At 58.2% G+C, this 24,153-nt stretch overlaps 2 protein-coding genes across 2 annotated transcripts; one reads left to right on the plus strand and one right to left on the minus strand.

Moving 5' to 3' along the window:
• Positions 1 to 1,488: 1,488 nt before the first annotated feature.
• LOC308245172 (serine hydrolase-like protein 2) lies at positions 1,489 to 15,842 on the plus strand. The gene is made up of 11 exons (XM_080662040.1): positions 1,489 to 1,600; positions 2,561 to 2,710; positions 2,815 to 2,928; positions 3,229 to 3,270; positions 3,888 to 3,907; positions 5,497 to 5,609; positions 6,567 to 6,643; positions 10,369 to 10,403; positions 12,474 to 12,556; positions 13,955 to 14,051; positions 15,415 to 15,842. The coding sequence occupies exons 1-11, from the start codon at positions 1,597 to 1,599 to the stop codon at positions 15,532 to 15,534; spliced, it is 855 nt and encodes a 284-aa protein (XP_080518166.1). The 5' UTR covers positions 1,489 to 1,596; the 3' UTR covers positions 15,535 to 15,842.
• LOC308245173 (ribosomal RNA-processing protein 7 homolog A) lies at positions 14,115 to 23,056 on the minus strand. The gene is made up of 7 exons (XM_080662041.1): positions 22,968 to 23,056; positions 20,926 to 21,068; positions 18,599 to 18,724; positions 17,510 to 17,627; positions 17,111 to 17,208; positions 16,555 to 16,753; positions 14,115 to 16,281 (listed from the first exon to the last, which is right to left on the minus strand). The coding sequence occupies exons 1-7, from the start codon at positions 23,038 to 23,040 to the stop codon at positions 16,196 to 16,198; spliced, it is 843 nt and encodes a 280-aa protein (XP_080518167.1). The 5' UTR covers positions 23,041 to 23,056; the 3' UTR covers positions 14,115 to 16,195.
• Between the last annotated feature and the right edge of the window lie 1,097 nt (positions 23,057 to 24,153).

The following is a 24,153-nucleotide window of genomic DNA, read 5'->3' on the forward strand; positions in this document are numbered from 1 at the left end:
TTCTGGTTAAGTTTCTGTCTTCCAGGTTACAACAGTTTCATGTAAAGGTGATGCCATTCCAAATACTCCAGCCCACACCCCAACATCCGGACGATATAGAGCGCAGGCCCTTCGATCAGGCAGGAGGAGCTTGTTGACTCCAGTTCAGGCAGGGTCTGCACCTAATCTCAGCCCGTAGCAACTCCAGACCACAACCCTTCATCTTCCCATATGTCTCCCCAGGGCCTGTGATACCCAAAACATTTCTGGAACTCATGGACACCACTGTGCATGAACCCCTCAAAGAAATGGCTTTGCCAAGTCTCCCAAGACCATCCCCTCAAAATAAAGTCCAAACTCCTTAGCCCCACATGCAGCCCCTTCCCTACATTCTGGCTCCCCTGGCACAACCTCCCAGCCCCGTGTCCTGTGTTCCGGATCTGCCCCAGCCCCAGCCCCAGGGAGAATTCACTGCACAGCTCTCTCCCCAGTAATGCCGGACATTGGACGCCATTTAGCACCTGTGGCCTTAATCCGGCATCTGGAAGGGTTCAGCATCTGGAGAAGGGGCTGTGTGTAAATTAATATAGAGTCCATTGACAAAACATAATTTTGAAAGGCGGATGGGGGCGGGCAGAAGAAACCAAGGAGCTTGGCTGAAGAAACCAAGTTCTCCTTGTCTCAGGACCCCTTGCTTTTTATTAACACAAGTAGTCCTAAGGCAAGGTGGAGACATACACATCAAAGGGTAGGGTTTCATCTACAGAGTGCATTGTCAGAATGGGGAATAGCCTAAGACTGTTCAGGTGTTTGGCCAGTAGGAAGCAATAACATGTAGATTAAGATGCCCTGAGCTGTCTGGCAGCAAACAATCATCCTTTTCAGGTATGGGAAAATGCCTTTAGCCATTCCCAACAGATGATAACATATGTGACTCAGCCCATTCATCCATTCAACCCTACAACCAATATTAAGGCTGGTTCTTGCCAGGCGCTGAGTGCCGAGGGCCCAGGCCACGGTAGGAACGCGGTGAAGCTCCGGTGGACATTAAACCAAAGTCACCCCACACTCAGCCCTAAGGTGCAGGCCCATGAGGGTCCAGGGGTTGCCCAGATCCCTGCGGCTGCTTTCCCAGCTGCCGCTCCAGCTCCCCCGCGGGGTCGGAGGCCTTGGGCACAGCCCAGGGACCCGGGTCCCATCATCCACCTGCCAAGCAGAGCCTCCCCACTCCTGCAACGAGGCCTGGACAGAGCCTGGAATTTTGGAGGCCGTTGGGCCACCAATCCCGGGCTCTCCCGCCGCCCGGCTCACAGCCTCCCCGCGACGAGCCCAGTTTCCTACCGCATGCGGCGCCCCGGGGGCGGGCGCTGCATGGGACAGGCCGGAGAGCTGGCACAGGGCGCCAGAAGGGTCCTCGAGCCCGGACGCAGGTCCTGCCTGGCCCATAGCCGGGGCGGGGCGGGACCAGGAGGTGGGCAAGGGCGGGGCCGTGGACCGGGGCGGGGCCTACCGGGAGGCGTTGCCTGGGCCCGGGAAGGGCTTGAACAGGCGTCCCTGCTCTTGGGAGCGACCTCAACGCGTGAAGCGACGGCCCCTGCGCGATCAAGGGACGCGACTATGGGTGAAGACACCCTGTCCAGGGACCCTTACACCCGAGCGGGATGAGAGGCCACTCGCGCGCTGCCACCCGCCCACCCACTCAGAGGGACCGCGGAGGGCAGGAGGGGGAGGGTTCGCCGGCCACGCCGTCCTCCCTCGCGTCGCATCTCCGAGCCGGGCCGGCAGCGGTGGTTGGTGGGAGGACTGGGGAGTCCCAGTTAGACAAGTTAAGCTCACGGCAGTTTAGGGGCGTGCAGGACCCCCAACCCCGTGGGAAGGGCAGCAGCGTAAAGGGGCCGCTCCGGGCGGTGGAGCAGGCAGCCCCGACCGCAGGCGGCAGCGTCGGGCGGGGTGAGGGCGGGGTCCTGCGTGAACCCTGGCTCCAGCTCTCCCTCCCTGACCTGGGGCTTGTACTGCACCCCCCATGCCTCAGTTTCCCGGTCTGCGGAGGGAGGGTGCTTAATATTAAGAACCAACCTTAATATCTGTGTGGCTGAACGGATGAATGTATAACTTACTGTGAAGATGTGGGAGGTGGGCCACTTCATCTTACGTGATCTCAGTAAAGACTCAGTAAATGTTGCCTATTATTATTATTATTATCACTGTTTACTCCGGTTTCCAGAAAAGGAAACCGAGGCTGGGTTTTCAGAACTTTGCCCAAGGTTGCACAGGCAGCAAGTGGCAGAGCCCAGAGCTAGCCAGCCCCCAGACTATTCTAGAAAGTTCAGTGGTGAAGCCCTTCCAAGGTTTTCCTCATTTAGTGACCCAGTTTATCTTCCCTGCCTCTGGGGATCCCCACGCCCACCTCCAGGGCCCACCTTAGGGTCTCTCCCTGTAACCGCCGGCGGGGGGGCGACGGTGGGGGGCAGCACAGGAATCCTGGGTATCGCTGATGCCCTGCACACATGGGGGTGAGGGGCCAGGCCCAGACCAAGGGCTCAGCAGTGGGGCTCCCGGACTGAGCTCCTGGCTCCTTCAGGTCTGTTCTCCCAGCTGAAGATGGCTGTGCCCTGGGGCCACATCGCCGCCAAAGCCTGGGGCTCCCAGAAAGGCTCCCCGGTTCTCTGCCTGCATGGCTGGCTGGACAATGCCAACTCCTTCGACAGACTCATCCCTCTCCTCCCAAGAGGTGGGCTGGGCGGGAGGAAGGCCAGGGCGAGGGGCTGCGCTGTGGGGAGTGAGCAGGGGAGAGGCAGAGTCAGACACCTCTCCTCCCTCTTACCGCCATCTCAGACTTTTACTACGTGGCCATGGATTTCGGGGGTCACGGGCTCTCATCCCATTACAGCCCAGGTCTTCCCTATCACTATCAAAACTTCGTGGGTGAGATCCGGAGAGTCTCGGCAGGTGAGTAAGGGGCAGAGTGTGTGTTGGGGAGCGGGGGCACCCCCTCTCAGTGTGGGAGTGAGTGTGGTAGTCAGGAAGCACGGCTGGCCTGGGGGTGACCTGCATCAGGCCCCAGCTCTGCCTGGAATCCATGGGTGACAGGGAAGCTGGAGGAGGCCTGCAGGAGGGCTCACTTCCTCCTGCGGGGTCCCTCCCTGCAGTGCAGCCCGGACCCTTAGCCTGGTCTCCTGAGGGGGGCGCCCCAGGGGCTGGGACAGAGGTGGGGAAGCTGGCCCCCCACACCTGGCTCTGTGCTTTCAGCCTTGAAATGGGATCGCTTTTCCATCCTGGGCCACAGTTTTGGTGAGTGCACTGGGCCGGGACGGGGCAGGGCTCCTGCGGTGGGCTGGAGGGAGCGGGAGGAGTTGGTACTCAGGGCCCTTTCCCCTGCACTTCTGGGAACTTCAAGGGAAATGAAGGGTTCATTCGACATTGACCTTTGGACACTGTGGCCTTTGGACTCAGGTAACTCCCTGGAAGCACAGATGGCCCCTTAGGTAGTTGTCTCTTAATTTTAAAATGTATATTCTTATGGATTTCAGAGAGGAAGAGGGAGAGAGAGAGAGAAATGTCAATGCTGACAGAGAATCATTGATTGGCCGCCTCCTGCACGCCCCCCAACTGGGGATCGAGCCCACAACCCAGGCATGTGCCCTGAGTGGGAATCGAACCGTGACCTCCTGGTTCATAGGTCAACATCCAACCAGTGAGCCATACCGGCTGGGCAGTTGTCTCCAAATTTGATGAGGGAAATCGGGCCCCCTGAGTGGTCAGGTCTGATGAGGGGGCCATCTGGCCCCAGGGAGGGAGCCCCAAGATTGACAGCAAACAGGGAGCCGCGTCACTGGTGGGAGGAGCTGGAGGAAGGGCTGCGGGTTGGGATTGCTGCCAGCATCAGCCCAGTGCTGTCTGTCTCCTAGGTGGCACTGTGGGCGGAATGGTGAGTGGAAGGCTTTGCAGTGATGACCTCGGCCACCGTGGGTGCTCCTGCAAGTGGGGTGGGAGAGCAGGAGCGGAAGAAGAAGTTACCTGGCACAGGAACGGCCCTTGGGGTCACCGGGGTTGGATCAGCGTTTTGTTAGCTGTGCCAGCTGGCTGTGCAGATCCCAGCAGTAATCACTGTGGCAAACAGGAACCCAGGACGCAGCCACCCTCGGGGTTTGGAGCTGGTGCTGGGTGCGGACGGGGTGGGCAGGGGAGAGGAAGGTGCCCTGAGGGATAGAAGGTCTTGTTCCGGCCTCGGTCAGCAGCCTTGCCCCAGCCTGAGAGATGTTTGAGGAAACAGCAGGGGAAAGTATGAGTCCCTCTCCCTTCCAGGTCCTCTCCTCTTCATTCTTCCCTTTTTGTGCCGCATCGTAGTTTGCCTGTATGTTCCCCGAGATGGTGGATAAACTTATCTTGCTGGACGCAACCCCTTTTTTACTGGACTCTAATGTAAGAATGGGGCTGTCACGGGGGGACCCAGGTCCCAGGTAGGACCCTGGGCACTCTCTCCTTTTGTGGGTAGCAGGGGGGGGGGGGGGGAGTGGCAGAGGGTAGACAAGAGGAATCCGCCTCCCTCTCTCTCTCTCTCTCTCTCTCTCTCACACACACACACACACACACACACACAGAATGGAGCTATGCTGCTACATTGCTTGGCGTGGGGAGGGAAAGGGACACAGTGTCCTTTGTTATCAGTTTTGGAAACCCTGTGTGTGGCCTGGGATCTGCACAATGCCAGGTCACCCACCAAGGGCGGGGACAGAGCAGGAGCGGTGGGTGAGGAAGCTCTGGGACGCACCGGCTGGCCAGCCCGCTGCGCTCACACTCAGCCAAATGCCTGTGTGCCCTGCGCACAGGACGCAGCAGCCCTGGGTGTGGACAGAGGGGAAAGTGCTGACCCCTCCCCCACCGTCACCAGTGACAGCAGCCAGTGCTGTCCCTGCATTGAGCCCTGCCCTGCCCTATGCCTGCTGTGTGACCCGGGCACTCACTCCCCCTCTCTGGGCCTGTTTTCTCACCTGTTCAAAATGACGGGTTGGGCCCTGGCCAGTGTGACTCGGTCGGTTGGAGCATCAGTCCATACAGGAGAGGTGGAGGGCATTCATGGTCAGGGGACTCGGAGCCCTGGGGGGCGCCCTGCAGCTCTGACGTTGCCCTGCTCCGAGGGCTCGGCTCTTCGGCTGTGGCACAACTCCTTCGTCAGCTTCAGTTTTCTTGTCCCTTAAGTGACCCCAAACTCCGTAAGGCAGGAACCATGGTGTCTTTGCTATCGCCACACGCCCAATCCCGGCATAGCAAGTGCTCGGTGAAGGCTCGCTGCCTCGTCCGTGGTTATCGTGAGGGTCCCACGAGATGGGTGGCCGCCACTCTCGCTGTTTGATCTGCTTCACCCGCTGCGTAGACAAACACAGTGCCCGATCCTGCGGAAACCCGCACTGGGTCAGAAGGCATCCCCAGGGGCTGCTGAGGGCAGAGCCTGGGCTGGGGGAGGGGTGGGCCCTTGGTCTACATGGGGGCGCTGCCCAGAGATCCATGAATATGTAGGAACTGGAGAACCTGCTGACCTACAAGCGGAAGCTGCTAGAGCACACGCTGCTGCTGGAGCAGGCCGCCAAGGAGCCCTCGCATGCGCTCAGCCCTGAGGAGATGCTGCAGAGGTGGGCGCCATGGACACCATGGGCGAGACGGGTTGGGGGAGACGGTGGGAGGACATGGAGGGAGCCAGTCACGGGGCCGGAGGAAGGAGCTTCGGTGGCAAGTCCACACCAAGCCTGCTTCTCTCTGTGCCCACCTGGGCCTCAGGCTCCCTGGCACCATTGCAACTGCATCTGCCTCTCACTCTCCCCTGTGCAGCCACGCCCCCGCTCTCCCCTTCCGCACTCTCTCCTTCAGCACCTTTGCTCCCCCTGCGGCCCTCCCAGACCTGTCCCTGCACCTGGCTCACTGCCCTCCTCCTCTGGGCCTCAGCCAGATGGCACTTCCTCTGGCAGCCTGTCCTGACCCCTGCACCCGCACAGCTGGCTGTCACATCTGTGCCTCCAGCACCTGTCTGAGCCTGGGTAGACAAGAGGAGTCCCACCTCTCTCCCTCCCTCTCTCTCTCTCCCTCCCTCTCTCTGTCTCTCTCTCTCTCTCTCTCACACACACACACACACACACACACACACACACACAGAACGGAGCTATGCTGCTACATTGCTTGGGGTGGGGAGGGAAAGGGACAGTGTCCTTTGTTATTAGTTTTGGAAACCCTGTGTGTGGCCTGGGATCTGCACAATGCCAGGTCACCCACCAAGGGCGGGGACAGAGCAGGAGCGGTGGGTGAGGAAGCTCTGGGACGCACCGGCTCTCCAGCCCGCTGCGCTCACACTCAGCCAAATGCCTGTGTGCCCTGCGCACAGGACGCAGCAGCCCTGGGTGTGGACGGAGGGGAAAGTGCTGACGCCTCAGGGCTCCTTGACTATTTGGTGTCTGAGGAGGGGGAACACCCCACCCCACGGATGTGAACATGCCCTCCACCCGCCTGCGTCCTTGCGGGGGGCCTCCCTTCCCCTGCCCTCTCCTTCCCATCAGCCCCTCCTGACCCAAGGCATCCAGCACCCTCCGTCTCCCCAGGTTCCTGAAGAATAGACCTGTGGGCGAGGAGTGCGGGAAGCTGCTGCTGCAGCGGGGAGCCACCCAGGTGCCCACAGGTAAGGCGCTCACCGCCCAAGGCCGCTCACGGGCTCGGCTCTTGGTGAGGAGCCATAGTGACTAAGCTGGTCCTGGACCAGGCGGTCCTGTGTGCTTTCGGAGTAGTGTCTCCATTCATCCTCCACTGCCCTCTGCTCCGCCTGACGGAGGTCGGGGAGGGTCCCAGGGGAGGTCGGGGATGGTCTCAGTGGGTGGCTGGGGTGGTGACACTCCTCGGCCCCCTGGTCCTCTGCTCTCCCAGCAGCCATGCTGCCTCCTGTCCCAGCCCAGGAGCAGGAGAAACTGAGGCTGGGGAAGGCCCAGTGACTTGTGCCCGCAGACAGCGCTGCTCACCCCGGAGGCCGCTCCTGGGGGCGGCATGGGCAGGCATCTCGGGACCAAACGCTGTGCCGGTGCCCGTGCCAGCTGAGTGTGACGGCAGCTAATCAAGTACCGAGGGGTCAAGAACCCAAAGCCGTGGACACTGGCCAAGTTGCTGGGTTAATCGGCTGCTGGGAGAGTGCCGATGGGCGTGGTGGGGGCTGTGGACCTGGCCCAGCCCATTGTTCTTATGGGAGGAACTCCGGCCCAGTCTGGCCACAATTTTCAGTTGCTCCAGAGAAGCCAGAGGCCTGTTCTCTTGTATTGTTTCCCAGAAACCAGAGGCCAAATGGACTGGACAGGACCTGGCACTGTTTTCCCTCGGCTGCCAGTCTGACCTGTTGGGGGGATGATCAGTTGTCATTTGAGCCTCTGCCTGGCCCTCCCTGCAGATCCTCATGGAAAGAGGGAGTGGAGGGCACAGGGCTGGGCCAGGCTCCCGATGTGCCCACACAGGTGCAAGGCCCGGAGGGGCCCCTGGAGCAGAAGTGGGCTAATCGGGACGCACCGAGCCGATTAGGCCAGGCAGGGTCACGTGCGGTGATGAGCACAGACGCTGACCGCTGACTGGGGGTGGGAGAGGAGGAGGGCGGAGTGGCAGTTGCTGGATCAGGGTGTTGGGACCAGCCCCTCTGCAGGGGTCATGGCCCTTTGGGTCCCGGGTTAACCTAAAAGAAGACCGAGCGGGTTCCCAGATGCCACGGACACGGGGTGGTGACATAGGGGGAGCTACACCCCTCCACCCCAGCCAGTCCCCGAGACCCTGACAGCCCCCATCCGTCGTGGAGCAGGGCAGGGGACTGGGACGCCTCCATCATGGACCTGACCTCTGAACTCTGTGTTCGCTGCCTAGGGCTGCCGTTACCAATTCCAGACGGGGCGGCTTACCTCTCAGTCTGGAGGCCAGAATCCCCAGTCAAGTGCTGGCAGGGCTGTGACAGACTCTGTGGACGCCTCTGTCCTAGCTTTCTGGTGGCCCTGGGCTGTGCGCACTCTCCCTCGGTGAGGCCAGCGCTAGCGGGATGGGAGCATGGTGACCTAGGGGAGGTGCAGGGGTGGGCGGAGCTTACAGTGTGACCTTCAGGCAGAAGGGGCTGGGTTGGCCTCATGGAGAAGGTGACTTCTGAGCAGAGCAAAGTGGTGCAGGTGAGGGCGAGGTCACAGGACATCCAGGAGGGAGGTGGCCCGAGGAGAGGTGCCCCAAAGGCCTGTGGGAGAACCAGGGGGCTGTGAGCAGAAGGGAGGGTGGGTCCCTGGCTACCTTCTTATTTGCGTCCTGTCTGGGAAGGCCTAGGCCAGTGGTTGGCAAACTGCGGCTCACTAGCCACATGCGGTCTTTGGCCCCTTGAGTGTGGCTCTTCCACAAAATACCACGGGCGGGCACGCACGTACAGTGCGATTGAAACTTCGTGGCCCATGCGCAGAAGTCGGCTTTCGGCTCTGAAAAGGAATTTCAATCGTTGAACTGCTGGTATTTGGCTCTGTTGACTAATGAGTTTGCCGACCACTGGCCTAGGCCCTAGGCCTCTGGGAACAGCTGGAGGTATTGGCCTGAAGGGGAGGACCCAGCTCTGGTTCCCTATTGACCGCAGTGCCCGCCCCACAGGCTGCGTGGCCCCGGGGTTGCGGGCAGGATTGGTTTCACTTGTGTAGGTTAAACCCCAAAATTGGGCCTGGAGGGGATTTTGAACAGGTTGTTCATCTATAAAACAGAAAGGTTTTGTGTAAAAATGGAATTTCCAGTTCCTGTTGAAAAAGGGGAGACCTGGCAACATTCTGCGTTTCCCACGACCAGCAGCTGCTGGCACGGCCCGCCGCCATGTGAGTGGCACTGCTGGCCGGAGTCTGCGACCTTGGCCTAGGCAGGCCCCGCAGAGGAAGAGGGAGGGAGCGGGTTGAAAGGTTTTCTGAGGTTTATTCTCTTACCTTTGACCTTGGGCCTCCTTAGTAGTCAGAAAGCCTCTGCCGGGGCCTGCTGGCTGGGGTGGCGACACTCCTCGGCCCCCTGGTCCTCTGCTCTCCCAGCAGCCATGCTGCCTCCTGTCCCAGCCCGGGGCTACAACAGGGACCTCAGGGCTGAGGCCCCTTCGCTTGCAGATGAGAAAACTGAGGCCAGAGAGGGAGGGCCCAGGGCCTTCCTTCCCATTTCAGATGCCCACACCAGGCTGTCGCCTGTACTCTGACCAACTGGTTAGGACTGGCGTTCCCACACCCCCGGGTTCAATCATTTCCTCGAATGGCTCAGAGCTCAGGAGAATGTTTGCTCACCCCTGGTTCACTGTAAAGGACACAGCAAAGGCCCAGTCACATGGCAGCTGCGGGGGGAAGGCCTGGGGCTCTCAGGCCTGCCTCTCAGGTCAGGTGCTGTGCTCCAAGGGACTGTATGGAGGTTTCATCACACAGGCCTGACTGATTAACTGGATCCCAGCTCTCCCCACTCCCCGGAGCACAGCTTCGTCTTTCAGGGGACCCCTCCCATCCCGTCACTCAGGAAACTCCAAGGAATCCGGGGCTGTGTCAGGAACTGGGCTCAGAGACCACGTATCAGCACCAAAGATGCTCCTCGCACTTTTGTCATTGAGAGTTCACACAGTTTTGTTTTTCTTTTCCAAACCACCAAAGGAAGTTCTATAAGGTGGTGGCTATTGATGGACGGATGCATTGATGGGTCGATTGATGTTTTAGTTTTTTAAAAATTAATTTGAGAGAGAGAGGAAAGGAGACAAACATTGATTTGTTGTTCCGCTTAATGCATTCATTGGTTGAGCCTTGTATGCGCCCTGAGCGGGGATCAAACCCACAACCTTGGCGAAACCAGACAACCTCTCACCAGCTGAGCCACCCTACCCGGCTCTCCCTGCGGCCATTGCTCTAGGGGACATGGCCAGGCGGCTTATGTGGCACCCGCCCTCCCTGGTGAGGCCGAGCTGTCCACCATCGGGGTTGCGGCCGAGAACCCGGGCTCGGCCTGAAGCCGGGATCACTCGCCATCCTTTCCACCCTCCAACCTTCCTTTTTGTTCCATTTCTCTTGGACGAGTGGCGATGTGATCCTTCACTGTGGGGAACTTCATGGTGTTTGAAGACCCACAGGGTCACTTAAGGTTCTCGGAGACTCTGAGGCCAGGATGGAGTTGTTCCTACGTCCGTCCTTCTGCGCTACCCTCTGAGGTGGCCGGGGTGGCCCCGTGGCCCGTGGCCCGGTGGTGGCGGAGGAGCTCTGCCCCATCTGAATCCCCAGGGGAGGTCGGGGATGGTCCCTGCCAGTCCAGGCTGAAGAAGTGAGCCCTGGCGAGAGGGCCAAGCTCCCAGGGCAGCGGAGGCGTGGCCCCTGCCCTGACCGGCACCGTCTGCTTCCCTCCCAGGCCTGGTGCTGAGCAGTGACCGGAGGATCGCCGTGGTGAGTGCCCAGCCTTCCTCTCCCTTCCCGCTCCGTCGGCCTCTCTGGTGGTGAGATACACACAGCACGGTATTTATCACTGGCAGCCATTTGTAAGGACACCACTCAGAGGCATAAACTCATGTTGCCAGGCAACCATCACCACACCAACATGCCACATCTCCCCATATTAACTCCTTCCCCAGGAACCACGCACTCCCGCACCCCAGCACCTGGTGACCACGTTCTGTCAGTGGAGTCATGCGGGTGTGGCCTTCGTGTCTGGCTTATGTCACTGAGATACGTCCTCCAGGTTCACCGTGGTGTGCCGTGTGACAGAACGCTTCCTTTATGGCTGGAGAAGGCCCACTGCATGGCTACCCCATGCATCCGGGAGGGACACGGGAGCCTGTTGTGGAGAGCACCCGAGGCTATCTTAGTGAGAGAGTTGGAAATGGCCGGGAGGGGTCCGGGCAGAGCAGGGCAGTGAGTTTGGGGGCTGTGGCCAGCGTGTGTTCATAGGAATCGTGTCTTCACCGCCATGAACACAGTGACTTAGCGGGTCTTTCTGGGAGCCTTCGTGAATGAACCCACCGAGTACACCCTGACCCCCTCTGTCAGGCTGCGCGCTGAGCTCGGACACAGGAGACCCGGTGCCCTCAGAGGGCTCCGACTAGAGCACCAGCCCGACGGAAGTATGATGTGAGCCTCCTTCATTGCACCTCCCCAGTAGCCATGTGAAAGGAGCAGAGAGGAACCGGTGAAATCCCGGTGAATATTTTTAACTCAGGGTACCCAAGGTGTTGTCACCTCAGCACGTAGTCAACAGGAAACATTAAGGTAGCTGACTCCTTTCCTATTAGTCTTTCAAGTCCAGTGTGCGAGTCACACAGCAGCGCATCCAGTTTGGACCAGCTCCCCTTCCAGCACCACAGTCCCCGGCGGCGGGGGGTGACTGGGGCAGCACAGGCCTAGACATCGCAGTGGTCAGAGACGGTGGTCAGGGCTGTGTGGGAGGCCAGCAGGGACTGGGCACCGAGGGGCACTCATTCTGCACTGTGTCTCCAGCAAACTTCTCACGGCAACTGTCCGAGCAGGCAGGCGGGCTGTGCTGGCAGAGCCAGGGCCAGGCTGGCAGGGCAGCACTGCAGGGCAGCCTGGGCCCAGGAGAGGGGGTGGGAAGGTGCCACACCTGAGACCTAAAATCTAGGCCCAGAAGCAGCCCAGACCGCTCTGCCTTCAGTCGCACGGCCATACCTGGCTGTAAGAGTCTGGGAAACATCGCCTGGATGGGCAGCCGCGAGCCCAGAGAGATTTAGGGGGAAGAGCCTCATTCGTGTGCAGTGAGGCCTGTTGGGAAGGGCGTGTGATTGGGCCCTGGGCTCCGTCCTGGGGTAGGTGGGTGAGGTGCCCCACTAGGCTCCCCAGGGCCCTCAGGAGACAGGTCTCACACCCTCAGCAGTGCCCGGTGCCTGGCCAGTGGGTCGGAGCATCGTCCCAGGCACTGAAGGGTCAGTAGTTAGGTTCCTGGTCAGGGCATATACCCAGGAAGTAGAATTGATCCCTGGATGGGGTGCGTATGGGAGGCAACCCATTGGTGTTTCTCTCTCAAATAAATAAAATATATTTTTAAAAATAGATCTTTTCATTGATTTCAGAGAGGAAGGCAGAGGGAGAGAGAGAGAGAAACATCAATGATGAGAGAGAATCATTGATCCGCTGCCTCCTGCACGCCTCATACTAGGGATCAAGCCAGCAACCCGGGATTGTGCCCTTGACCAGAATCACACCCGAGACCCTTCAGTCCCCAGGCCGACACTCTGTCCACTGAGCTAAACTAGCTAGAGCAATTAAAAAAATATGTATTTTTAATGCCCGCTGGTGTGGCTCAATGGTTGAGCCCGGCCAGGAATCGAACCAGAAGGTCACAGTTTGATTCCCTGTCAGGGCACATGCCTGGGTGCTGGCTCAGACAGTCCCCAGTCGGGGGCATGAGGGAGGCAGCGAAATCAATAAAAATATATCTCAAAGCAGAAAACATAGCCTCGGGTGAGGATTAGAAATGACTCACTGTGGTTCCTGTCTCTTTAGCCCGAGCACTCCTTTGATTTCATGAGCAAGGAGCTGTGTGTACACGCCATCAAGAAGTTGCAGGCCCACGTCCTGCTCGTCAAGTAAGTCTGAGCCAGCAGCTGCGCCGTGAGCAGGGGAACCTGCAGGTCTCCCAGGCGTGCGGTCCCAGCCCCCACGGCCACAGGCTGGGGAGGCCCTCGGCAGCTGGTGCGAGGCAGGAAGGCAAAGGCATCGCCGGGCTTGGGCAGCACAGCTTCCAATAGGGACTCTGGAGGGCACCCCAGCCCTGTAGCCACCGGGGCCCCTCCCGTTCCCAGGCCTCTGCTGCAGCTCCTGTCTGCCTGTCTCCCCCAGGCCTGCACCTCAGGGTCCTACAGGGCGAACATCCTTTAATGTGGCCGACATGCCACTCCCCCCCACACACACTGCAGTCCTGCACCGTACACGCCCACGGCAGGATCTGTGACCCAGGGACACCTCTGTCTCTGGTGCCGAGCACAGGGCCTAGGAAGCAGGCACTCAGACACGCACATCCACACCCTGCACACCCGCCAGGGTGGCTACTCCCCTGAGCGCAGTGTGGCCAGCAGGATGGCCGGAGCCCCGGCCCTCAGAGCGATGGGCTGTCCAGTGGTGGGGCCACGGTGGCCAACAGTCTGGCGTCTCTCAAGCAGTTACCACAGGGCCCTCTGGCTGGCAGCCCCAGTCCAGGGGCAGCCCCAGCGAGGCCCACATTGGTGCAGGATGGTGCAGATTCCCATAACCACAAGGTGGGGCAGCCCACATGTCGACCCACCGCGGGCTGTTTCTGCCCTAAAAAGGAAGGACGCACTGACACGACCAGAGCAGAGGGTCCCTGAAAGCACTGGGCTCCGTGGAAGGCAGCGCGGAGTCCACACCACGGGACTCCCTTCCCCCGTAAGCCAGGGACGGAAAAAGGGGCAGAAGGTGGGCTGGACCTGCAGTGGTGTGTGGGAGGACACAGGTTTGGGGTTGTTTTTGAGGTGATGAAAATGCTCTAAAATTGACTACTGGTGGATGCACATCTGAACATATTTAAAACCATGGGATTATGCACTTAAAATGGGTGAAATTATCTCAGTAAAGCTTTTGGTTTTTTTTAAAGAAAGCCCGGCCAGTGTAGTTCAGTGGTTGAGGATCATCCCACGTACCAATGTTCGCCAGTTTGATTCCCCGTCAGGGCACATGCCCAGGACGGATCCCCAGTAGGGAGCATGCAGGAGGCAGCTAACTGATGTTTCTCTCTCTAAAAGTCAATTAAGAAAACCTTAAAAAAAAAGAAAAAGTACGGACTCAAGCCATTCACTGGCTGTGACCACGGGCAAACTGGGACTTCAAGTGTGGGTGGGTGCCTGAATCTTGACTTAAACTTGAACTCAATGGGACCCAGCTGTGCACAGGGGGAGGGTAGCCCCGGCCAGGGTGCAGGGCACTGCTGGAAGCGGACCTGAGATGAACCCTGGTTTCTTGCTTTCCAGAGCAACCGAAGGATATTTTGACGTGAGGGGAGAGTATGACACTGTCATGGGGCCCCTGCTTTTCATAATTGACACGCTGAAATCCACCCTAGGAGAGGTAGGTGTGGGGCTCAGGGTGGCTGGGGTGTGAGGGGGCATTATGCCTTCTGTGCTCAGCCATGCTACCACTTCTTTTTTATTAAATATATTTTTATTGATTTCAGAGAGGAAGGAAGAGGGAGAGATAGAAACATCATGATGAGAGAGAATCATGGATCAGCTGCCCCCTGCAAGTCCCCCACTGGGGATCAAGCCCACAGCCTAGGCATGTGCCCTTGACCGGAACTGAACCTGGGACCTTTCAAATCGCAGGCCAATGCTCTATCCACTGAGCCAAACCAGCTAGGGTGCTACCTCTTCTTTAGATATCAGAGAGGAAGGGAGAGGGATGGAAGCATCAATGATGAGAACCACTGACTGGCTGCCTCCTGCACACCCCCTACTGGGGATTGAGCCTGCAACCCTGATGTGTGCCCTTGACTGGAATTGAACCTGGAACCCTTCAGTCCACAGGCCGACTCCCTAACCCAGCCGTGGGCAAACTACGGCCTGCGGGCCGGATACGGCCCGTTCGGCTGTTCTATCCGGCCCGCGGAGCCGAAAGAGCGGAGGGATCTCTTGCTCTCCCCTCCGCTCCTTTACTTTGAATTTATATAAGTTCACACAAACACTCCATCCATGCTTTTGTTCCGGCCCTCCGGTCCAGTTTAAGAACCAATTGTGGCCCTCGAGTCAAAAAGTTTGCCCACCCCTGCTCTAACCACTGAGATAAGCCAGCTAGGGCACGCCATCTTCCCAGCTGTGGTCACATGCAGGTCGGCACAGAACAGACTGTTATTGGCAGTCTCTCCGGATTCTATCGTCCTCACCCCCACCGGGCCAAGCCCGACTCAGGCAGCGGCCATCCCAGTTTCCTAGGGTCCAAATGGGAACAGATGACCAGTCCCCTCATTGGGTGCTGGCTGCAGGTGGGGGTGGGCCCCCAAGCTGGAGGGCTGGGACTTGTGCTGGGACTGTCCCTGGGAGCACCTGGCAGGAAACGGTCGTCGTTCCCCATGCACACCTGCCCCGGAAACGAGAAGCCTGAGTGGCTGGGTGGCCATCGGCGGCTCCCTCCCAGGCAGGAGCAGAGTGAAAAGCTGCTGGTTCTTCTCCCAGGCGGGCCTGAGAGCCAGCAGCACCGCCACTTGCCCCGCCCAGCCTACTTCCCCAAGCTCACAGCTCAGCAGGCCCAGGCCCCCAGGGCTTGCACACTTCCCTCCCAGGAGGCCTTTCTCCTGGACTTAGAGCCAGGCCTGAGTCACCCAGGCACACTTCCAACCACCACAGGGGGGCCCCAGACCCCAGGAAAGCCCCACCAGACGGGCCCTTGGAGCCACCACCTGGGCCACCCCTCACCACCTGTCCCCTCCCTTCCCCAGCGGTTCCAGTATGTGGAAGTTCCAGGCAACCACTACATCCACATGAACCAACCGGATCACGTGGCCGGTATCACTGGCTCCTTCTTACAGAGCGGGAACAGGATCCCAGCCCGGCTGTAGCCCTGGGCCTGGGCCACTCAGACCTGGTGCTCACCACTCACCACCGGACGCCCAGCGATGGGGCCGGGCCTCATTGATCTTGGGCAGCATGAGCTGGCAGAGCAGAGGGGGGGTGAGATTTGTCTCCAACATTTGTGAGTTCACAGGGGAGACCGTGTCTGCATTCGGGTTGTCTGTGTTGTGGCTAGAACCCGGCAGTGAGCTGGGAGCGCAGGAAGGGCCGGATAGGCCGCCCGGCCTGCCGCCAGCAGCTCTTGCAGCCTTTCCTGTGCCCGCCTGGATGAATAAATTGTCCTTTCCTCTCTCACTGCCTTTGAGGCTTTCACGGGTGCGGGGCTTGGCCACTGAGGGGAACGGGGAGAACATGGCGGACACTTAGCTTTTGGTGGAAGATCCAGACAGTCTGGGAGGAGACAGGAGCAGAAGGAACCACTTCCTGGGCCGGTGGCTCCTGAGAGCCCATTCCTCATGCTGGGCAGGCTCACCAGCTCCGCCTCGGGGCTGCTGCAGACAAGGACTGAGGGCGGCACTGTCCTCTGCCCGCCGCCTGTGGGCTGACTCTTGGTGCTGTTTGATGTGGCAGCTTCCGGGCCTGGGCAGTCGGGAAGCCTGCAGGCCTTCGTGCTCTCGCTGGCCACCCCCACCACCCTGTCCGTGCGGCTCAGTAGGGACGGAATTTGCGTTGGGCCCGCATCAGCTCAATCCTCTGCTTGTCCTCCTCGAACTTCTTACGCAGCTGCGCTAGATCTGGGGCGAGAGGGGGAGGGGGAACCGCCGCGATCAGACAACGTGCCCGCGGAAGCTGCACCCCATTGCCCCCATGAGCCCACCTGGCCACACACACACTCTCCACAGCAGCCTCTGCACCACAGCCGCACCCGAGACCCGCCTCTGGGATCCCCAACCCAAAGCCTGTTGGGAAGCCTTTGGCCACAGGCCTTGCCCAGGCAGCTGGGGCTCAAGGCTAGTGGGGATGGCCGATGGGCTGGGCTGGCCGAGGGGCTGGGGGCGCTCCCTTACGCTCCATCTTGGTCTCGCGGTGCTGCCAGGCATAGAAGTTGAGCAGCTCCTTGCGGGCGCGCTTCTGCTTCTCCCTCTCCAGCACCCGCAGGCTGGCTGCCTCCGTCCGGGGCAGCACAGGCCGCCGGCCACGGCGCGTCACCTTCACCCAGCCCTCATCGTCTGGGACCCCTTCTTCCTCCTTGGCCTTAGCTTCCTCCTGAAAGGACATGACCCTGTGATGGCACCGGGGACCCGCCTGCAGCCTCGGGTGCCGGTTGGGAAGAAGCTGGGCACCCAAGGGCACCTGCTGCCCACTCCGCCCCCAGCAGTGTGGGTGCCTAAGCGGGGGGTGGCGGGGGGCAGACATGCCAATGCTGCTGCCTCCTCCAGCCTCGGACTGCCCCCTCTACAGACCTAGCGACTAGACGCCAGCAGCTCAGGTGACGGAAAGGGGCGTCTAGACTCTACATGGTGACCAGGTCCGCGGCCTCCCCCACCCCTCAGGAGCCACCCCGCACCCATGGCACCGCCTTCCTTACAGCGACAGTGATGTGCGGCGCCTGGGAAGCCCTACCTCGGCCACCTTCCTGTCGTACGCCTCCATGAATGTGTCCACTTCCACTCGCAGGGCCTCCGGGTCCAGCACGGAGTCTGTGTAGTCACTGATCCACTCTGAGGGAGGGAGCGAGGCACACAACCTCCTCAGGCGCCCTGCCGGCCACCCCAGGACCCACCGGGCCAGTTGGCTCCTCGCACCCGGGCCACAGGGACGGAGACTGGCCAGGGTTCTTCAGTAAGGAAGGTTCTGGTGGTCGTAAGCTGGGCCCCCTCTGTGCCCGCCCCCTGCCAGGCTCAGACCTCCCACACGCTGATCTCAGGGCAAGTGAACACAGGATGCAGCCTCACAAGGACCCCCACCCACCCACCCAGGGCCCGGGAAGTAGGTACCCCCCCATCCCCCGGCAGCACTGACTGTGAATGCCGCTCTTCACGGGGTGACTCTCTGTTGAGACCAGCAAAGGGCCCTTCAGGGCTAAGGCAGCCGACACCCCATTCGCCTTCTGGAACACCACGTAGGCCACCTGGAAGCCCTGGAGGGAGGGAGATGTCACAGCGCTGGGTCCTTCCCGTTCTCCCAGCCACTCACGCCCGGCACGTGGCATGCCCCTGCCCTCAGCCGGACTTGTCACTGGACCAGCGGAGAGGTGCAGGGCTGTCCCTGAACATGAAGATAACCAGGAGGTTGTCCTACTCCACAGGCGGGATGGCTGTGTGCCAGTTACCCTCCTGAGCCCCTAGTTACCCACTGTGCCCCCAGTTACCCTCCTGAGCCCCTAGTTACCCACCTGTGCCCCTAGTTACCCATCTGAGCCCCTACTTACCCACCTGTGCCCCTAGTTACCCACCTGTTTCCCTAGTTACCCGTCTGAGCCCCTAGTTACCCGTTGTGCCCTAGTTACCTGCCTGAGCCCCTAGTTACCACCACTGTCCCCAGTTACCCACTGTGCCCCTAGTTATCCACCTGAGCCCCTACTTACCCACTGTGCCCCTAGTTACCCACCTAAGCCCTCGGTTAACCACCTTAGCTCACAATAACCCACTGTGCCCCCAGTAACCCACTGTGCCCCCAGTTACCCTCTGTGCCCTAGTTACCCACTGTGCCCGATCCCACCAGGCCATTTTCCGTTTTGGGAGGGACGGGGAACACCGTGCTGACCCCGGGCCAGGAATGGATGGACACACAGGGCACATATAGTTCTAATTCCACTGCAGCAGGGGGCGTGGCCCCAGGCCACAGGGCAATGACAGTGGGGCTCAGGGAGGCCCTCAGGCCGGGCGCAGAGATGGACCCTGAGCTTTCAGGACCCTGGAAAGAGGCAGCAGGAAGCCAAAGGAAGTGGCAAGTCTGGGGTAAGGAGTGGAGCGGTTTACCTGCCAGCCCTCCTGGACCACATGTCTGGCCTAGAAAGTCCCACGGCCACCCAGCTTCACCGTCCCCTCAGGGGGACCCTGCCCTAACCCGGTTGCCCCCATGCTGCAGACCCCAGGAATGGAGGCTCACCGGAAGAGGCTTGGGGTGAAAAAACTTCGACTTTGGCTCCTTGGGGCTCTCGGTGAGCTCGGGCTTCCCCTGCAATTCCACTGACTGGACGGGGCCACAGGGGGAGAGGAGGCGGGCCAGGCACTCCTGCGAGGCGGAGGGAGCACAGTGTGAGGGCTGCCGGCCCTTCCAGGGGCCTCCCTCCCCCCTGGAGTTCCGGGATCCCACATCGGTGCCCCAGCCAGGAACACGCAGGGAGGGCCTGGGCAAGCCACAGCCTCAGCACAGAGGTTAAAATCCTTCTCCTCCCAGGGCCTGAGACAAAACCTTGTCAATGTACTCGTTAAACCTGGGGGGGGGGGGGTGAAGAGGGTAAGAAGCCACGCCTCCACTGGCCAGGGCCTCCGGAGGTGGGGGAGACAGAATTGAGGTGTAAGCGTTCTGGCTTTGGGACAGGACCCTGCAGGACCATATGCCCGGAACACATTGGCTTTCTCACCAGAGTGAAGGGATTCCTCACTTGGAAAGTACCTCTTGCTGAAAGATCAGTCTTTCCTATCAATTTCTCTGGGTAATGAGACTGAAAGAGGAATTAGGTTCTAAATTTCTTTTTAAAATTACTAGGAACCCTGGCCAAGTAGCTCAGTTGGTTAGAGCATCGTCCTAATCTGCCAAGGTTGCAGGTTCGATGAAGGTCGGGGCACATGAAGAATCAACTCCCGCCCTAACTGGTTTGGCTCAGTGGATAGAACATCGGCCTGCGGACTGAAAGGTCCCAGGTTCGATTCCGGTCAAGGGCATGTACCTTGGTTGCAGGCACATCCCCAGTAAGGGGTGTGCAGGAGGCAGCTGATCGATATTTCTCTCTCATCGATGTTTCTAACTCTCTATACCTCTCCCTTCCTCTATAAAAAAATCAATATATTTTTTTTAAAAAAGAATCAACTCCCTTTCCCTCTCTCTAAAATCTATGAATAAATGTTTTAAGTGTAAAAAAAATTATTGCAAGAATAGGTGGGGCATTTTTGGTGTAATTCCTAGTATTCTGATTTTATGAGCCAACCAAGTAAGTTTTACTACCTGAATTCGCCTTTTAAAAACAGAGTGAAACCTGTGCTGTTTGGAATCAGGATGATGGTTAGCCTGGGTTGCGGGAGGGGGGGGGGACGGGGACGAGGGATCCCTGGGTGGGGTGATACTGCTTCTTCCTCTCCTTTTCATGGTTTTTTCTCTCTTTAATTATAATCATTTAGCCTGGCCAGCATGGCTCAGTGATTGAGCACTGACCTATGAAAGACGAGGTCATGGTTCTATTCCCAGGGCACATGCTGGGGTTGTGGGCTCGATCCCCAGTGTGAGGTGTGCATGAGGCAGCCAACAGATGATTCTCTCCCATCACTGATGTTTCTATCTCTCCCTCTCCCTTCATCTGAGAAATCAGTAAAAAAGTATATATTTTTAAAACTGTAATCGTTTACAAACTAATTTCTTTTTTGAAAAAACAAAATTAGTTTCTCTTCTGCAAAGTTATATAATACTAAGTTTACCAACTCTGTGGAGAAAAAATAGACATGTCTGGAGAGATTTAGAAGTAATTTTCTTTTCTTACAGTTTTCCTATGGACATGTACTGTTTTTATAACCAGGGGAAACAGCATGCAGCTGAATTAATTCTAGGTAATAAAAAACTTTGGGTGCCAAAACCGGTTTGGCTCAGTGGATAGAGCGTCAGCCTGAGGACTGAAGGGTCCCAGGTTCGATTCCGGTCAAGGGCACGTAACTTGGTTGCGGGCACATCCCTAGTAGGAGGTGTGCAGGAGGCAGCTGATGGATGTTTCTCTCTCATTGATGTTTCTGACTCTCTATCCCTCTCCCTTCCTCTCTGTAAAAAATCAATAAAATATATTTAAAAACAAACAAACAAAAAAAAAACTTTGGGCTCCTCAGAATTAATATTTTTAAACACACCCCTTTAGCCCAGCTGGTGTGGCTCGGTGGTTGAGCATCGACCCATAAACTAGAAGGTCATAGTTCATTTCCCAGTGAGGGCACATGCCCAGGTTGCAGACTCCCCATGTGGGGAGTGCAGCAGGCAGCCAATCAATGATTCTCTCTCATCACTGATGTTTCTATCCCTCTCTTCCTCTCCCTTCCTCTCTGACGTCAATGAAAACAGATCTTTAAAAAGCAATCCTGTCCGGAGAGAGGCTGCCCTCTGGATTCCTGCCCTTGGGCTTCAGTGAGCTGTCTCCGTCTCACCACTAAGGCCGTGGTGGGGGCAGTGGAAGCACAGCTCTGCCTAGAGCCCCCCCCCCCCAGCCCGCAGCTGCCTCCCAGGTACCAGCTCACCTCGGTGCAGTAAGGGGGCACATTGAGGACAAAGAGGGTCCTCTTCGGAGGCCAGGAAGACTTGGTGCCTTCCCGAACTCGGTGCTCTCTCATGTACAGGTAATGGGAAGCCTTCTGCTTTTCAGAGAACTTGATCGGAATGGCTGGAAGGAAAATGGGGCAGGAAAGGATGGCAGGAAAGTCAGGGTCAGGCTGCCCCTTTCTAGTCCCATCTGTCTGTCCACCCACCCACCCACCCACCCTTCACTGAGCCCTTCCTCTAGGCGAGACCTGTGCAGGGTGCTCTTCAGTCTATGATAGTAGATGAGCCAAGAATCTGCCCACGACACCCCCCCCCCACCGACAACCCCCCCCCCCCCCCGCCCAAGCTAATGGAGGAGACAATGATTACAGGTGGGGAGTGAAGCAAGAGGAAATTTGTTGTTGCTGCTGCTGCTGCTCATGAGGTAAACACCGAACCCGCCCATGGCTGGAGGCCCACCTCAGTGGCTTTTCTCACGCCCTACACCCCCCCCCACCCCGCCCCCAGCCTGCAGGCCACTCTGGCCTTCCCTCTGATCCTCCAATAAGCCAGGGCCTCACATACCTGTACCCTTTACCGGAAAGAGCAACCCTCTCCTCTCCACCTGTTCTTCAAGTTTTCACTTCACTTCCTGCGAGGAGTCCTACCTGCCAGGTGAGACCCACCTGCTCTGCGCCTTCACAATTTCTCCTATGGCCCTACCTCTGTATTTGGAGGGTTCTCTGGATAATCGCTCATATTCCCACACGTTTTAGTTCTCTCAAAATTAGGGACTGTTCTCTGTTCCTCCCACCACCTTCTTCAGAGCACAGGGGGCCCAGCTGCAACCCTCCATGCAGCAGCTCCCCTGGCGGTGGGGGAGGCAGTGAACAAGCATAAGCCGAGGCTGCATCCAACAGGAAAGAAACGGGGAGGCAGCACAGGGTGATGGTGGCAGAGGCCTTGGGTCAGTATCCTGAAGGCTTCTCTGAGGAAGGGAATGACAGTCAGGGCACAGCTGTTGGAGGAACTCTGAGAAGGGGCCACAGCAAGTGCAAACTCCCCGAGGTGTAAAGAGCTTGCTGCCTCGCGGCACAGAAAGCTAGAGCTAAAATAGAGTCTGCGCCAGCAGATCACGCAGGGCCACGAGGGTCAATGGTAGCAAGTTTGGGTTTTACTTTAGGCCTAACTTTAGCCACTGGAGAGATTGGGGGGGGGGGGGCAGGGGGGGGAGACGACTAGAGGTAAGAGTGTGAAACAAAATCTGATTTAAGTCGGCCTTTAGCCCCGGCCGGTTTGGCTCAGTTGGTTGGGCTTCCTCCCGTACACCGGGAGGTTGCGGGTCCCACTCCCGGTGAAGGGCACATGCGGGGGTTGCGGGCTGCAGGCTGATGCCCGGTAGGGAGTGTGCAAGAAACAGCACATCAATGTTTCTCTCTTTCCCTTCCCCTCTCTCTAAAAATCAACTAAAATATCTTAAAAACAAAGTGAAAAACAGACTTATAGACGCAGAGAACAGACTGGTGGCTGCCAAAAGGGAGGCTTTGGGGCACAGACCCGCCTAGGTGAGAGGTGAAGGGGCGACTAGGAACTGCAGAGGCGACGAGGAGTAGACGTGCTCCCCGAGGGGGAAGGTGTGGGACACGCCCCGAGGGGGAGTGTGGACAGAGGCGGGTTCACCAAGGGAGGCGCTGGCCAAAGCGGGCTCGTCCCAGGAGAGTCTGTGCAAGGAGCCACGTGGGCCTCACAACCTGCGGGGGCACCGCCGACCCCGTGCCGCGCCTGGGCGAAGCCTGCCTGTACCCGGCCCCGCACCTGCCCCGCGGCCCCCCCGCCCACCCCGCGGGCCCCCACCCGTCCCGCGGCCCCCCACCCGTCCCGAGGCCCCCCACCCGTCCCGCGGAGCCCCACCCGTCCCGCGGCCACCCACCCGTCCCGAGGCCCCTCACCTGTCCCGCGGACCCTCACCTACCCGAGGCCCCACACCTGTAGCGCAGCCCCCACCTGTCCCGCAGCCCCCACCTGTCCCGCAGCCCCTCACCTGAGTAGCCCGGGGGGCTCGGAATCCCCTCTTCAGCGTTCCGCGCCGCACGCTTCCTCCGGCGCGCCACCATCTTGCCGGCCGGAAACCGCGCGGGTTGCTGGGAGTTGTAGTTGGGAGCTGGGAGCTGCGTGTTTCCATGACAATGGCGCAGCGTGGGGTTCCCACCCTTTCTTTGGCCACTTCCTTCCTTCCTAGCGCAGAATAAAGTCAGTACACGTGGGAGTAAATGAGGGCGTGGACGGGTCGTTCAACCTGGGTGTGATCTCTCTCTCATCAATGATGTTGTTCTCTCTCCCTTCATCTCTGAAATCAATAAAATACCTAATTTTATATATATATATATATTTAAAAGCACAATTTTTAATTTTGATTAAGAATTTTTGTGGATACCCAATTGTCTTTAAAATATTTTATTTCATTTTATTTTAAGGAATATGAACTTTTTAAATTTTTAAAAAATTTATTTTGGAGAAGGGAGAGAAATTTCGATATGAGAAACATCATTCTGTTGCCTTCCACATGCGCCCCAACCAGGGATTGAACCCACAACCTGGGTATGTGCCTCAACTGGGAATCAAACCAGCAACTTTTCGATGTGACACTCATCCAACTGAATCACACCAGCCGGGGCTGAACCATTTATTGAAAAGATGATTCTTTCCCGCACTGAACTGTCTTGGCACTCTTGTTGAAAATTAAATGACCAGATAGATGAGGCATTATTTCTGGACTCTCCAGTCTATTCCATTGATCTACCTATATACTTTTTTACATTTTAAAAATGACTTTTTAGAGGAAGGGAGAGAAACATCGATTTGTTGTTCCACCTATCCGTGCACTCATTGGCTGATTCCTGTATGTGCCCTGACCGGGATAAAACCCGAAACCTTGGCAGATCGGGATGACACTCAGACAACCGAGCCCCCTGGCCAGGGCTCATCTATATTTCCATCCTTACCCTAACACCACACTGTCTTCATTACTGTAGCTTTGTGGTTTCAGGTTTGAACTCAGAAGTGTGAGTCCTTCAACTCTCTTCAAGACTGTTTTGGTTACTAGGTCTCTTTCAACAATATTTTGCAGTTTTCAAAATATAAGTTTTGCATTTATTTATTTTGCTAAAACCTTTTTAAAAATATATTTTTATTGATTTCAGAGAGGAAGGGAGAGCGGGGGAGAGAGA

Source organism: Plecotus auritus (genome assembly GCF_963455305.1).
Source record: "Plecotus auritus genome assembly, chromosome: 3".
In the NCBI taxonomy this organism is placed as follows: Eukaryota; Metazoa; Chordata; class Mammalia; order Chiroptera; family Vespertilionidae; genus Plecotus; species Plecotus auritus.

Excerpts from the sequence above, each read along its gene's own strand:
- LOC308245173 (XM_080662041.1), bottom strand. The coding sequence starts at position 23,040 with ATGGTGGCGCGCCGGAGGAAGCGTGCGGCGCGGAACGCTGAAGAGGGG. Across the intron at positions 17,628-18,598 it reads TTCACCCCAAGCCTCTTCCG|GGCTTCCAGGTGGCCTACGT; the intron begins GTGAGCCTCCAT and ends CCCTCCCTCCAG. Across the intron at positions 17,209-17,509 it reads CGTGAAGAGCGGCATTCACA|AGTGGATCAGTGACTACACA; the intron begins GTCAGTGCTGCC and ends TCCCTCCCTCAG.
- LOC308245172 (XM_080662040.1), top strand. Across the intron at positions 2,711-2,814 it reads CATCCCTCTCCTCCCAAGAG|ACTTTTACTACGTGGCCATG; the intron begins GTGGGCTGGGCG and ends CCGCCATCTCAG. Across the intron at positions 3,271-3,887 it reads CATCCTGGGCCACAGTTTTG|GTGGCACTGTGGGCGGAATG; the intron begins GTGAGTGCACTG and ends TCTGTCTCCTAG.